Here is a 15,197-nt window from a genome sequence, read left to right as displayed (position 1 = left end):
AACTATAAATAGTGCACAATTTTCTTCGCATATTTTATGAATTATTGTCCGTTTATTAGAGATTATTTGAACGAAATATTAACAAAATTGTGTCCGTGTCCGGTTATAGGAGCTGGTTTTGTATGAAAATATTAATGCAAATATATGTGTGTAAAGCACGCAAGTAGCTTCGGTCGCAAGTAATTCGAACAATAAAATCTCAACATTTTTGAGCTAAAAATAAATTCAATAAATTGAATAGCACAGAGCTATTGACGTTATTTATTATGCTTGCAAACGCTCGCATATATACCTACATATAGACGCAATTTTCCAATAATATTTGTGACTTATTAATAAAATATGTGAGTACCTACGCAAATTTCGCTCAAATCATTTATATTATTAGTGAGGTTTTAATTTTTGCAAAAAAAGAAAAAAGAAAAGCCAATTAAAAATATTGCAAAAAACACTTAAAAGTTATTGCTGTAGGCTTTAACGTGTATATAATATACATATATGCAAATTACTATACTGAGAGATAATTGTACTTGTACTCATTTATGTACATTCAACTGGGTATTTGAGCATGTCCGAAGCAGTATGAGCAAAGCAAGTAACAAATGAGATCATATCTGTTTGTCAACATATTGAAATGTTTGTGTGTGTGTTCTTCACTAAGTGCAAAAACAAACAAAATACAACAACCATGAAAATAAATGTGAATTTATGTCTGTAGATACTTAAACATCTCCTTAAATACTGACATACACTGTACATATATATGTATGTATGTAAATTATTAAGAATGTGGCAAAATTACATTTGCATTTAGCGAATTGGCGGCCAAAAACAAAAACCGTTCGTTAACTGCAAAATGCGTCAAGAACGCAAGATTAATTTGGTGCTTAAATGGTACAACATTTTGTTTGCATGATTTAAATTACTGGCAGATGTGCATATGTATGTATATATGTATGTGTATGATCCTCAAAATTACTTTACCAAAAAAAGTAAATAACTATATGTTGAGAGAGATCCATCATATGCGGTGTTTGCATTCATAAGAATAGGCTACAGCACTTTAGCACTTAGTAACTAGAGTAATTGCGCATATTGAACGTTTTGTGTAGCTGTTTACAGTTTTGATAACCTCATGAAGGTGGAGATGACACTTTTATACGAAAAATTACATAACATTTACTTTTTTTTTGTAAAAGAACTTGAATATAATTTTACGTTGCTTTTGTATTGAGATAACTTTTATATGTAATATGTCATAATATTAGATCATTATTTTTGTTTTAATAAGTACTTGCTTTAAAGAACACAAAAAATCTATAAATAAGATCACCTTTTGCATCTATAAAACCAAAAAGTAATAAAATATATAAAATATTAATTTTTAGTATATAAAATATAATTTTTTTTTAATTTCAATTCAAAGTTATAAAAAATGATAAAATATTAATTTTTTTTATAATTAAATATTAAATACAATGTAAAATATTTGTATAATTAAAAAATATATATTTTTTTAATTTCAATTCTTTTTTCGTACTTACCAATGCAAACAGTATATAAGCGTCTGTCAATAACCGTGAAAAAGCTCAACAATTGGTGACTCGCCAGCGGTCAATAACACACAAACGCGCATATAAACTCGTTCTGTAGCACAAAAGAAGCTGTTCATATGTATTTCGTATGTACAAGTATATATGGCACTATATATGTAAAATTCTACACATTAGCGTGTTTTTTAATTTTTCGAAAGCAGGTAATAATAATAAAAACACGGTTTTTTATTTCACTCGCTGCATTTTACGAAATCGTGCCTTTTTTACAGCGCTCTCTTTCACACACAACAATCTGATTTGACCAAAATTTAAGCAGTTAAGAAGTGTGTGTACAAATGATAAAGCAAAAGAAAGAATGTTTGATGATTAACTTACTCACCGTTTTGTTTTCAATTCCTTCTCTTACGACTTTAAATATGTTTTTTCAATTTAAGTTATTTCTTATTCAAAATTGATGCGCATTGTTAACTTGTTTTGCTTTGTTTATTGCAGTTTTGTTATTTGCGCTAACTTGAGTTAAAATGAGACAGTTCACAAAATGAAATGCAATAAAATACAATTTACATAGTAAATACATACATATATACTTGTATATGACTTACAAGTACAACGGAAACGGTGAAGCATCTGACTGAAATGACTTTGACTGCTACCACTAAGCTATATATTCACAAACACCTATGTACATACATATGTGCTATTGGAGTGGATGAATCATGCGCAAATAAGTTAAGCGAAAAGGTAAGAATTGAGTACGGAAAATCTGTTAAACATACTGAACTAACATTTACATACATACTATGTATGTATGTATTTTTGATAAATATAGAAGTGTGTGTCACCTAACTTTTCATACTAAGCGCAATATACTATATACATACATATGTATGTATATGTAAGTGTTTTAAATAAAAAATTATAATAATAAAAAAAAAAATTAAAAATTATATAGATATTATAAAAAAATAAATAAGATGACTTGTTACATTTATAAAACCGCAAAGTTATAGAAAAATTATAAAATATTACATTGAAATTGTTAAATTTTCAAAATAATTGTAATAGCTTTAAAAATTACGCACAAATATAGTTTGTTTGTTTTTGGTCAACATGCCATAAGTAAATATTTCATTATATACGCATACATACATATGGTATGTGAACATTTTGTTATCCTTCCGGTATGATTAGCTTCCGAGTGACAACCCATCAATCATACCAAACAACAAAAAACCGTCATCGAACAGCTAATTGCTGACGCATGTATGTCAAACTTGCACAGATATGTATGTATGTGATCACAGATCTATATACTTGCATATGCATTAGTATTTCCTTATAATTTTTTTATTAATTCTAGCACGCCTTCAATGTATATTTATTGAAATGCAATAAGCACCGCGCACTAATGCCTATTAGCCAACAAAAACAACACTGCGCATAATTAAAGAAAGCAAAACAGTGAAATAACGAAGAACAATAAAAGTTACGAACACTCGAGAATAGTAAAAGTAATTGATAGTAATCAGCAAAAACCGCTTAAATGAAAAGACAAATGTCACACATACATGCGTGCGCGTATATGTGTTTGCGTGTAGCTCACTTAACAGCGAAACCACCTGTGGATACAATTTATTGTAAGCATAAGCACATTTTTATTTCCATTTTATATAGCTTGTTGTCTAATAACGCATATGTTCCTTGAGTTACTCAATTACACACACACACACAACACAAACTAACACAAGTTCAAGTTTATTATATTTGGTAGAATGTTACAAAAAATGTTGCAGTTTTTAAAATTGCACACAATTTCTAATAAATATGCATAAAACATCTCAAAACGCAACGCAAACATATTGCAGCTGTCGAATTTGCGCCAAATTGCTCATCTCACACTATTTTTTTATTAGCATTTTGCAAATTTCGCAAGTGCACACAAATTATTTCACACTTTTGACTGCTGCAAGTCTTCGTATATAATGTAGTTTTGCATTAAATTTCACAATAAATCAACTGAAATCATTACCATTGTGTATTGACAGTTTAATAACCGCGTTAATTTGTATATTTCACTATTCTATGAGTTGCACCGTCGCCTTGCGCGAGTCCGCTTCCGTAATAAACACTTTGAAATCCGCTGCTCAACTGTTCATCGCTTTAATAACAAACTCTTTCGCAAGTAAAATGCCCCCAAATCGTACACCACTACAAACATGCATATATTTTTACTTGTGTATGCAGTTTTTAGCGTATTTATCATCGCCTTTATTTGCGTTCGTGTCTCGGCTGCAAGCATTGGCGCAAGAAGCGGTTTCCGATGGTTCGCGTACTTGCTGCAAACAAATTGTGGAACGTATACTACGTTTTTGTTGTATCCGGTGCAGTTTGAAATATGCAATCTCTACTTAAGGAAAAGTAAATGTGTGTGTGTGTGTGTTGCACGCGATACACAAAGTATTTTTAAGGTACTGAGGATCACGATACTTGTATATCTGATTGTTTGGTAAGATTTTTATGAAATATCTATACTCTGAGCACGGTTTGTCCTGAAGTTAGTAACATCCAAAAAGGAACGTCGGAGACTTTATAAAACATAAGAGTATATACATACAGATATGTATATAGTCAGAGAATGCGCTGAGTCGATTAAGCTATATCCATTTCCCCGTATTTACACGAACTAGTCGCTCAGTTTTTGAGACATCGATCTGAAATATTGTACAAATCCTTTTTTCCCAAAGAAGCTGCTTACAGGTTGGAACCATCGATATCGGCTAACTATAGCATATAGCTGTCATACAAACTGAACGAGGAAATGGAAAACTTGTCTACGCCAATAAAAAAGAAGAAGAAGAAGTATGGAAAACTGTTTTAATTGACGAGATATCTTCCCAAAATTTGGAACGAATTATTATCAAAAGCAACGGTATAATATCCTAGGAAATTTTTCAGTTAGGATTAATATACATAGCTACACCATAGCCAGCCATGCAAAACCATACAAACTAATCGATCAAAATGTAGTGCTTGTGTGGAAAAATTTTACATACGACGAGATAACTTCACGAAATTTGGCGTAGATTATTGTCCAAGATAACGGAACAAACTCCGAAATTGTTCAGATCGGACTACTATAGCACATAGCTAGATTGCAAACTGTGAAGGTTATTAGAGCCGTAAAAAATTGTACGTTTTTTCCATTTTTAAACAGATATTCATTTAATTCAAGATCTATAAAAATTCAAATAGATAAATTGTATATGATCAAGATCGAACCGAATCGATAAAATCGATTTTGTTCCTAGATTGGCGCCACCTTTTTTAATGTTCATGTGAAGTTTGATCTCCATATGTCAATTAGTGTGTTCACAGCTAGGGTCAGTCCTAATCAATTTTGATCCTTTGTCTTTTGTCGATAAAATTGTGCAAAAAGTGTTATCTTAATGAAGTTTACTACTTAAAAAAGAAATTTTATAAAAATACAGATTTAGATTGCTCCAATCCTAACTAATATTACGATCCAATGCAAGCTAGTTACGATCTACCATCAGAGCAGAGTATATTAAAAATATAAAATTCATAAACATTCTCTGATTTAAAACTTTCGGACAGTCCCTTAAGCGAATAAAAAAAATACAGTTATACCATAAAACTTCCTCAAGTTAGGTGCAGCATGAAAAAATATCTAAAGATGGACAATGTAGTAGGTCTATTAAAGACTTTCCCGAGTTATCATTTAACATAAGCTTCCCTCAGCAAAAGATTTCAAAACAATATTCAAATTCCTCACCAAAAGTTTTTCAGAAGACCCGGTGTCTAACTATAAACCAAATAATGTCTTTGGGGAAATCGTTAAACCTTATTAAACTGAATTGATATTTTAAAATACTGAGATGTAAATATTGGTTAGTCGAAAAACTCTTTAGCGGAAAGATGGCAAAAAGTGGTTGACCAAACTGGTACATATTTGTTTATAATTACAAATGCAGTTTTTTTACATCAATTGCACTAAATTTTAATTCTTAATGTCTCCCGCCGATACTAAGCCCCTTAATTACGTCTCTCGACGATATCCATGAAATACGCTTTTGGATATACCTATATAGATATATATGTATGTATTAGAATGTGAATGTTTAGCAAGTAATTTAAAAACAGTATATAGTTATGTAATCAGCATATTTTTGTTAAATGCCACGTGTGCCATCCATAAAAAAGCCTATCTAAAAAAGGTCTAAAAGCAAATCTCGAAGCTTTGTTAACACATTTGAATAAATGTACAAGCTGTAAGTATGGTATGCACCTCGTTTAGCAGCGAGATATTCGTAACGCTCATTTAATAGCGGTTAGCGTGTGGGCAATCGGAAATAATGCGGCATTATCGGCAATAGGGATCACTATAACTGCCGTGTTGGTTGTATTTCATCAGTATGTTTATTGTATTTTTATTTTGTTTGCAAGCAAATTTGCAAAAATATATACATAATACATTTAAGAGCTCATAAAAGAGTTGATGCGCAGCAGATGATTTTTGTTTTGGCAGTGCTCCGTTCAGTGTAATCATTATCAGTGTGCACAATTAACCTGAACGATCAGTGATTGCAATATTCAAGTGCCGAATAATTTTGAAATAATTACCAACCATTTGATGGATGGTTAGTCCCTTCCGAAGTACGGTATTACGCCAGCGTATAAATATTACTGCGCGATCAGTACTTTTAACTTTCTACTTTTTATAATTCTACGCTATTGATCGAATAGAGCAGAATATAACAGGGTTTTCAACATGGTTGCTATTAATTCTTTGATTATACTGACTTTCACCATTGCATTCGATGTGGCAATGGCTTGCGTAAGTTAGACATTAATTAAATTTAATATTGATGTACAACTTTGTTTAATTTTTTTTGAAACTTCCGCAGAACGGTTACAAGGCAAGAATTGTAAAGGCGGAAAATTGTGCCGGACCTGACGCCATTATTATGCTGGATGAGGCTTTTGCTGTGAAACTTAATAAAAAGTGTGAAATTGTGCCTACGGGCTGCGTCACGAACAAAGCCTTCAATACAGCTGTATCGAAGTTTAAAGTGCAAAAGGATGGTGTTGTCTTAAAGGAAGGCAAACTTGACCTTTGCTCTGCCGCGGAACATGTTTCGAATGAAGCTAAGGATATGTTAAAACTATTTGGTGCTCCATCTAGTTGCCCAGTACCAGCGGTGAGTACTTATACATAATTATATGAATATATATTATATATATACATATACATATCAATAATATTAAAAACATTTGTATTTCTCTGAAAATCTAGGAGAAAATCTGCGCAAATGATCACCGCGTCGATTTGTCCAAATACAAGGCAATGCTGAGCATGGCTAAAGGCAATATTATTGTCGATTCGGATGTTACACACGACACTGTAAGATTCTTAATTTAATTTTCTTATGTATGGTTTGTTGTTTGTTTAACAGTAATATAATATATTTTTAGGGTAAATCATGTTTCCACGTTGAGCTCGAAATTTCAAAAAGCTAAGGCAGTTACTGTAGTGTAATCCAATAAGCAAATACTTAATGCAATTATTGATGTTAATTCAAAAATTATATATTAATAAATACAAGCAATTTAACAAATTAGACATTATTTTATTTGCATAATTATTATACTTGGTTAAAATAAAGTTTAATATGTTCCGAGGAAATCGTGAAGTTGTATACGAAAAGAAAATGTCTGAAATAGTCTTGAATCTTTTCGAAACGTATTAATGCCCACATCGCTTATAAAAAAAGTTATTAGTTCTCAATGTCCGCCATAACCGAATTGTTCGATACACTACTACAATTAAAAGACTCTGACAGAGAACTAAGATACTACATAAAAAAATTGTACTAACCTCACTTTTTTGTGTCCGATTGTAATGCTCACATAAAAAAACCTAAAAAACTTTCATTCATAAATAAATAAATAACTAACTTCTATAGATGTATGTTCATGTTACCTTTGGGGTAAGCTTGAAGCATCCTTGTAAGTGATTAGCGCAAACCAGAAGCTGGTGGCATCAGTGAAAGTACTCATACTATTTCGGCTTTAGAAATGGCGTTAAATTCGTAGCAATACTGCACTTCGTTTATCGAAAGTATTCCATTCAAATGTTAACAATCTTATTTATGCGAACTAGCAAAACACTTTAATATTACTGAATAACAACAGAACACAATGATATTTCGAACTAAAACACTTTCAATAATTATTTCTGGCTTATTGTTATTTAATTTCCTGTTAACCGATAGAGCAAAATTCTAAATCTGAATATGCGAAAGCGGAAGTTTAAATAAAATAAATCAACTGTCAAACTTCGGAATAGCTCCATCTGTAACTGTTATATTGTCATATAACAGTCATATAACAGTAAGAGCGGATATTGATCTGAAGCCAACTTATTTACATCATTAATTTAGTATCTTTACAAAGTTATTAGTTCCATTTAAATATTATATTTTATTTAGATAAATGTTTGGTTATTCACAGCACATTCAAGAGTTCATTTGTAAGCTATCATTTTCAATGGATTAAAAATGTCAAGCTTGACATTGCATTACTGTTATAAATTATTGACCAGAAACAAAAATACAACTCTGTCGATACATTCTCCGGCTGTCAGAAGAATGGAAAACATGGCGCTAGAAATCTTGCTAGTTTTGTGAATTAGAGAATATAATTTCTTGTTTTTCTCCTATTTAAAGTGCAATTTATTAAAAGAAATTTCTTGGCAAACACGTAGAAGCTTGCAAAGAATACATAATCGTTGCTAGAAATAGTGCAAGTGTGCGGTAAATAACAGGAAAATACTCGTGAAAAGCGCGTCGTTGCGAAAGGTGGAAGGAAAAATATATACAATAGTTTGAAGTGAAGAGTGAAGGGGTGCTATTGCAAATTAAAAAAAAAGAAAAGTGTTATCGGGTCTAGTGCGTTCCTGGCACATTGCTTACTCGCTGCTGTGGGCTATGCAAAAGCATAAATATCAACGAGAATAATGTCAACAATAACGCGAAAATAAGTAAAGACGCATTGCGAAGTAATTGGGAAAACGCGCGTAAATTGTTGTAATAGTTTTGTGTTATTTACTTGCTGTTGATTAAAAGTTGCATATACTAAATATTTGTTGAGAGAAACCAATGTCCTAAAAATGAGTGCAGATACTTTTGATGATGACTTCTTCGAGACACGCCTGGAGGCACTCAAGGATACTCAGGAGGGCATACAACAAATGTCAGCTTGGTGTCTACAACAACGTACTCACCACAAAAAGATTGTGTCCTGCTGGTTAAATGTGTTTAAGAGAGGTTTGTTTGGATTATATTTTTATATAATTGACGCGAAATGGACGTTTAATGAACTCAGAATCTTGAAGCGTTACCGTCCACATATGTATAGCAATTCCAAGTTTTGGGTCAAAATAGTATAACGTAAAACGTGTAACAACGACGAATTGAGAGTACTGTAAAAATTATTCAACCTTTTTTTTAAGTATTTTAAGCTTAATGAGCATATTTCCTGCTCGCGTTTATCAGAATCATTGTATTTTTTCCCATTTTCCTTAATTTCATTAAAGTACGTGTGGAACACAGGCTTACTTTATTCTATCTGGCTAACGATGTCATACAAAATAGTAAACGGAAACGGTATGAGTTTGTTGAAAGTTGGGCTACCGCTTTGCAGAGAGCAACGACCATGGTCAGGTATGTACACATACATATATAAAACATATATTGTTAATCATTTTAACCAAATATACTCTTCTTTCTGAAGAGATGAAAAGGTAAAAAGCAAAGTTCTACGTATATTCAGCATTTGGGAACAACGAGACATATACAGCGAGGAGTATCTGAGTGATTTAAGCGGCTTATTGAATATAAATCCACCCAAAAAAGCGCAAACAGTTACTGTAGAAACTTCAGATGATTATACGGTTTGTTTTAAAAATTTTAAATATACCTATCGCACAAATACAATTATCTTTCTTATTGGAATAGAATGGCCCACTTATAGCCAATATACGGGAATGTGTCGAACTTTCTTTGGCGACTGATAACAGTTTTAAAAAACTACCGAAAGCACCTAATTGTGATATCGAATTGATAAAACAACAAATAAAGGACAAAAGCCATTCAGATGATATTGAAAAGGAAATCGAACGGTACACAACTTATGCGGAAGCATATAGTAAGCACTTACAAGCCGAAATTCGTAGCCGTAAAGCGGTGCTAAGTAATCTCGATACAGCTATTAAATTCTATGCAAATCAACGTGGAGAAGTAAAGGTGGTCGTTAGCGTAAGTGTAAATTGGGTTTAACCTTTTTCCTAAAAATTCTATATACATATATTGTCTATACATACATACATATGTATATATTTTTAATATCGCTATTGGTTTTGTTTTCTTAGGCTTATAAAAACTTTGGTAGTCGCATAAAACTTGTGAAGAAGAAATTGGATGAAATCACACCCAACTTGCCTAGCCCTATACCGTCGCCGGACATAAATGCGCCGTCACCTGAACCCGACGCAGATCTACAACTGCCGGATGACCAAACACCGATCTCAATGGTAGTTTGAATGCATATATTTATCTACACATTTCTATATTGAACAATTTAAATATATTTTCAGAATTTATTTAAAAATTCAATCAATGGTTATTCAAGTTATTTGGATGGGAAATTACCCTTTGACATAAATGACTTTAAGCGAGACGACAATTCAAACAAATCAAGTAAGTATAAAATACAATTATATTCGTTTGTTACTAAAATTCTTCCATAAATCTCCAGGTCAGCCAATTGAGGTAATCGGTTCTCGTTCAGACGATGAGAGCTATAGTTCCAGCACGGAATATTATAAACCTGAGCCAATAACCGCTTTTTCCAGCAGCACCAACATTTCCATACCAGGTTTGAATCCTCTGCCAGTGCCTCCAGTTGAATCGGGCTACACATCACTCGCGCGCTCAGCTCAACAATATGGTGGTTTATTACCGCCACCCGCGACAACGCTCTTTGGTGGAAATAATGGCATACATCATGATTACAACTCGAGCTATACGCCTGATAGTGGTTATCATAGAAGCGGTGGTGCGGGTGCTGCCGTTAATAATAATACGATTATGGGTGGACAACCGCTAATGCCACCACCGCCAATGCCCAATTTAAATGTATTAGACAATGTTAGCGGTGGCAATGGCATCAGTGGAGGGTCACGTACATCTAATAACAGCAGTGATGATTTTAATTCTACGTGGAATATGAATTTGTCGTGGACATCCGTAGACAATTCTAATTTATCAAACTCTTCATATACGCGTGATAGCATAGATACACCTGTTTCACCGCCACATTTCGAGCGCGAAGCTAGTAGCGGAGCCGGCACGACCATCGAGTACAGCGAGCATCACACGAGCAATCTTTTGGTATCGCAACAAGATGTTGACCATCGACAGTTAGCATTCGATGTGCCTAGTGCCGATTTGGGTGTAAAATTAGGTCTGAGCAAAGGTTGGTGATATTTCTTTTACTCTAGCAAAAAAAAAAATTTTTTTGTGTTGCTTGTTGCTTGTCGCTTGTTTCTTTTTAATTTTATAATTTTTTTAAATTATTAAAACAGCTTTACACAACAGCTGTTTGTTGTGAGAGTACTATGCCGGATGTCAATCCGGTACGTCATGGTAGCGTAGTAACGAATAATTGTGACGCTGTTCCTTTATAAAACAAATCATTTTTGTTTTACAGAGAAATCACGTCAGTTGGATATAGATCATAGGAATTTGATTTCGCTAACAGGCTCACCAGGTGGCAATGATGGCGACAAGAAATCTTGGTTATCGCAGGATCCGGTAAATATATATATTTTTTTTAAGTAAGCAACGAAATTTGTAATTATTAAACTCGTAGAATTTCCTTGAAAATACATCAGGCGATGTTGATTACCGTGCTTTGCCAGGAATGGCTATGGAGTCTGCTGATTTAGCGTCTAAACATGGAGTACGTATTGTACATTTATAATTTAATTAAATAATAATTGAAGATATAAGTTCAAAATATACGTCTTCCCAAATTTCCAATTACTTGAAAACTAAACAAAAATAATAACATTGTTTTCATTTGTAATATCCACAGCTAATGGCCCCACCATCTCATAGTCTGCCGAAGAAGACGAGTTCGCCACAAAAAAGCAATGCCAGTAAGTTTGTATTTACAACAAAGTGAAACACTAACTGTAATTTCTACTTACGTATTACTGCAGGCTCGTCATCAGACAAGGAAGATGCTGGTAGTGCACGCTATGATCCCTCCGATATGGTTATCGATATGGACATGTCCGATGAAGATCTCGATGATATATTGAGAGGTTTGCTTTACTTGTACTTTCAAACACACTTTCAAATGTAAATATTTATTTTACCGTCAACAGAAGTAAATGAGCAGCAAAGTGAACAGCTTGATAGTTCGCAACAATCAATTGGCAGTGGTGATGGCTTACAAATCGATATTTCTAAAGACCATATCGATGACGATTCCTTAGGTGCGGCCGGTGGCGCAAGACCGGCCTTATTAGAAACACCGCCGGAGTATATACCGCAACCGGTTTGGAACAACAATCAGTTGGGTCAAGCGCCAATGCCCAATTACGAACCACAAAACATCGGCATGAACATGGAAATGCAACAGCAGGAAATGTGGAATCAGAATAGCTGGCATAACGATAACAATGGACGTGGTGGTGTGCCACCACCTCCGCGCCCGCCATTTCCATTGCCTTTTAATAATTTCCCGATGAATTCAAATATGCGCGGCGGCCGTGGTGGCGGTGCGCCAGGCTGGGGAAATTCGCCGCAACAAAATCAATTTCGCAATGACAGATTTCCACGGCCGCCACGTGGTGGACACCCCGGCAGCCCGTATTACAATCGTGGTGGCAGAGGCGGCGGCGGTGGTGGTATGCGTGGCGGATTTCGTGGTAAATTTCGCGGCAATCCAGCGTGGATTTAAATTTGATGTGACACTTTGAAATAAATATTTGCAATGTAAAGAGACGCAAAAGCGAGTTATATCATTTTTGTACATAACTTAAATTCTATATGAAATTTGAAAGAAAACTGAAACATTTTAGATATTTCATTTTGCGTTTAATGCATAATTTTAGTGTGAACATAAATTATACTATGCATATGAAATCTTTATTATTTGAAGTTATAACAGTTTAATTGGATAATTAGCGTGTGTTTAAAATATATATGATTTGAAAAAAAAAGTTTTGGCAAAAAGTTGCATAGTAAGAATCAGGTTGCATTTTTATAAAATCACAAAAAAAAAATATTTTTAACACACTTTTGTCCAGTCAAACAGCCTAAATATAGCTACTATATTTATTACTACTTAATTCTAATATTTGCACAACTTCATTAACATATGTGTGCGTATATACGTATATATATATATATATTATGTATAAATTTATGTACGTACCTTTACTGCTTAAAGATTTTCGCTGTATGAACTTAGTGTTATGTTATTATTTTACGATATTCGATATGCAAGCAGAATCTCTTTACCAGCAAACAGTTGGAACAGAAGTTAAAAAAATTAATGTTTTTTGATATAGATAGCCAAGAGCCATCTGTGCTTCGTTTTAACTTGCATACTGACCTATTCGATGTCTGACTGCGCCAAAAGCTTTACAACTTTTCCCTTTTGCTGGTAAAGAAATAAAAACAACTAATGTTTAGTTTATTGTTTGCCGTTAAATAGATAAAGTGTGGTAAATTTCTCAATTAATTGAACAAATATGAGTTACGTAACTTACCATACACCCTTATCCCATATGAAATTTAATGAAAGAGAAGAACCTGAAGTTTTACTCGAGATAGAACAATTAATCTTCAAAAATCGAAATTTGCTAAAAAAAAAGTAAATAAATTGTTCTATAAACGATACATAAGTACACAGAAGATTGCACACACCAGAAACTTAGCGTTTGAACTCCATTACAATAACACATTTTCCTTTAAAAAATTTCTGATGACCTCGCCTACCCCTACAACAATCCACAAGTACATAGAGTTAGCAATTATAAATGTTTATCAAATAAAATTTAACAATAAAGTGTTTGCATTACTTTAAGGCGTTGCATTTATTCAAATTAAAGCATAAACAAAGCGTTGGAACTGATCGCACTTAGTTCGTTACTCCAATACCAAACACGTAACTTCCTGCATATATGTATGTGTAAGCAAAATCGTGGGATTTAACCAAATGACTGACTACACTGCTCTTACCATTACAACGTTCATTGCAGCAAAGTGAATTGCTTGAAGGGGAATGAAAAATTAAATTTACAATGCAGCTGGAGTAAAGACGATAAAATTCAATAGATCGAATATAAATTAATTTTCAAAAATTAAATTTATTAGTGTATGCTGATTCCTGTTGCCTGGATGGAAATCTATTTGCAGACAGTCAGCTGGGAAGAGCGCTTTTTTTGTCATTTAATTTATTAATTTTTTGAAACAATATCTTGCAAAAGAAATATTGTTTTTTTTTTTTTAATTAAAAAAAAAGTGTATAAAAACTCTTCTGCATTTTGTCTAATTTTAGAGCACATTATTTTGATAGGCGCAAAGGCCACATTCCTATAAAATATTTAAATAGTTTAAACTTTATTTTTATGCCGTGTTTTTTTTTTAATTTTTTAACTCGGAACTAATGTAAAGACTGATATTTTGAAAGGGAATTTAAATAGTTTTGCATCGCTATACTTTAAAAATAATTTTTTAAACTACAAAAAGTTCATATTAAAAAACTTTCAACGCTATTGCTGATAATTGGCGTATAATTGTAAAGTATAAAATATTAATAATCTTCGCTACCAACAGCTGGCGAGTGTTTTTTGTGGTAACTGAAGAATAATTTAGCAATACAAAGTATTTAAACCTAAAATCGCCTTAAGCCTATATGGTATCATTTGATATCAATATGTGGAAGCCAATACTGGCAAATATTTTATTTATTTATTTTTTTACATTATTTTACATTTCGCTGATCTCGCGTCCCTCTTTTATTTGTAATATTTTATTACAACAACAAAGATATTTACACTTTTAATAACTATAACGTCTATCTTAGCTATGTCGGTATGTAATGCTTTTAAAATTATTCTCATCTATTTTTTCTTTTTTAATTGTTTTATTTTTCTTTATTATTATTATTTTTTCTTTGTGTGTTTACGTCCTTTTTTATCTTTTTTTTCTTTTATATACATATATACGTTTTTCCCTTATATATTTTTTTTAATGTTTATTCATTAAAATTTTAATTTAATTTTTTTTTTAATTTATATTCATTAATTTTTACTTATTTCTTTGTTAATTTTTATTTATTATTATTTATTTTATTGTTATTAATTATTATTTTCTTAATTTTTAATTAATTAATTTAATTAGTTTTTAATTTATTTTTTTTAATGTTTGATTTATTATATTTTTTATTCATTTCTTTTATTTTCATTATTTTATTTATTTTTTAATTATTTGTTTAATTATTAATTTATTTTTTTTTGTTTTAATTTCTTATTTGTTTTTATTT

The 15,197-nt window shown here is 32.2% G+C and overlaps 3 protein-coding genes across 11 annotated transcripts in view; 2 read left to right on the top strand and 1 right to left on the bottom strand.

Moving 5' to 3' along the window:
* LOC126754238 (vascular endothelial growth factor receptor 1) overlaps positions 1 to 3,691 on the bottom strand; it is a 70,204-nt gene extending 66,513 nt beyond the window's left edge. For 7 of the 9 annotated variants that reach the window (XM_050466228.1, XM_050466221.1, XM_050466227.1 and 4 more), the window contains exons 1-2: positions 3,586 to 3,691; positions 1,545 to 1,848 (exon numbers count right to left, since the gene is read on the bottom strand). The gene's annotated coding sequence lies outside the window, so the exon portion shown is untranslated. The remainder of the gene's footprint in view (positions 1 to 1,544; positions 1,849 to 3,585) is intronic. The other 2 variants (XM_050466223.1, XM_050466222.1) reach the window with 2 other exon arrangements.
* A 2,436-nt stretch (positions 3,692 to 6,127) lies between these two features.
* On the top strand, positions 6,128 to 7,195 carry LOC126752256 (uncharacterized). Its single transcript, XM_050462936.1, has 4 exons — positions 6,128 to 6,411; positions 6,482 to 6,775; positions 6,871 to 6,978; positions 7,050 to 7,195. Exons 1-4 carry the CDS (start codon positions 6,346 to 6,348, stop codon positions 7,092 to 7,094), a joined length of 513 nt encoding a protein of 170 aa, XP_050318893.1. The 5' UTR covers positions 6,128 to 6,345; the 3' UTR covers positions 7,095 to 7,195.
* A 1,030-nt stretch (positions 7,196 to 8,225) lies between these two features.
* LOC126752311 (uncharacterized) lies at positions 8,226 to 13,736 on the top strand. The gene is made up of 12 exons (XM_050463021.1): positions 8,226 to 8,902; positions 9,172 to 9,298; positions 9,369 to 9,528; positions 9,593 to 9,892; positions 10,006 to 10,167; positions 10,231 to 10,333; positions 10,392 to 11,111; positions 11,346 to 11,449; positions 11,508 to 11,597; positions 11,733 to 11,796; positions 11,860 to 11,964; positions 12,028 to 13,736. The coding sequence occupies exons 1-12, from the start codon at positions 8,746 to 8,748 to the stop codon at positions 12,603 to 12,605; spliced, it is 2,670 nt and encodes an 889-aa protein (XP_050318978.1). The 5' UTR covers positions 8,226 to 8,745; the 3' UTR covers positions 12,606 to 13,736.
* Positions 13,737 to 15,197: the final 1,461 nt, after the last annotated feature.

This window comes from Bactrocera neohumeralis, chromosome 3, assembly GCF_024586455.1.
Source record: "Bactrocera neohumeralis isolate Rockhampton chromosome 3, APGP_CSIRO_Bneo_wtdbg2-racon-allhic-juicebox.fasta_v2, whole genome shotgun sequence".
Lineage (NCBI taxonomy): Eukaryota > Metazoa > Arthropoda > Insecta > Diptera > Tephritidae > Bactrocera > Bactrocera neohumeralis.
Note: the sequence above shows the minus strand (reverse complement) of the source record. Positions and strands in the feature narration are given on the sequence as shown.

Excerpts from the sequence above, each read along its gene's own strand:
- LOC126752256 (XM_050462936.1), top strand. The coding sequence starts at position 6,346 with ATGGTTGCTATTAATTCTTTGATTATACTGACTTTCACCATTGCATTC. Across the intron at positions 6,412-6,481 it reads TCGATGTGGCAATGGCTTGC|AACGGTTACAAGGCAAGAAT; the intron begins GTAAGTTAGACA and ends AAACTTCCGCAG. Across the intron at positions 6,979-7,049 it reads CGGATGTTACACACGACACT|GGTAAATCATGTTTCCACGT; the intron begins GTAAGATTCTTA and ends ATATATTTTTAG.
- LOC126752311 (XM_050463021.1), top strand. The coding sequence starts at position 8,746 with ATGAGTGCAGATACTTTTGATGATGACTTCTTCGAGACACGCCTGGAG. Across the intron at positions 8,903-9,171 it reads GTTAAATGTGTTTAAGAGAG|TACGTGTGGAACACAGGCTT; the intron begins GTTTGTTTGGAT and ends ATTTCATTAAAG. Across the intron at positions 11,112-11,345 it reads AAAATTAGGTCTGAGCAAAG|AGAAATCACGTCAGTTGGAT; the intron begins GTTGGTGATATT and ends TTTGTTTTACAG.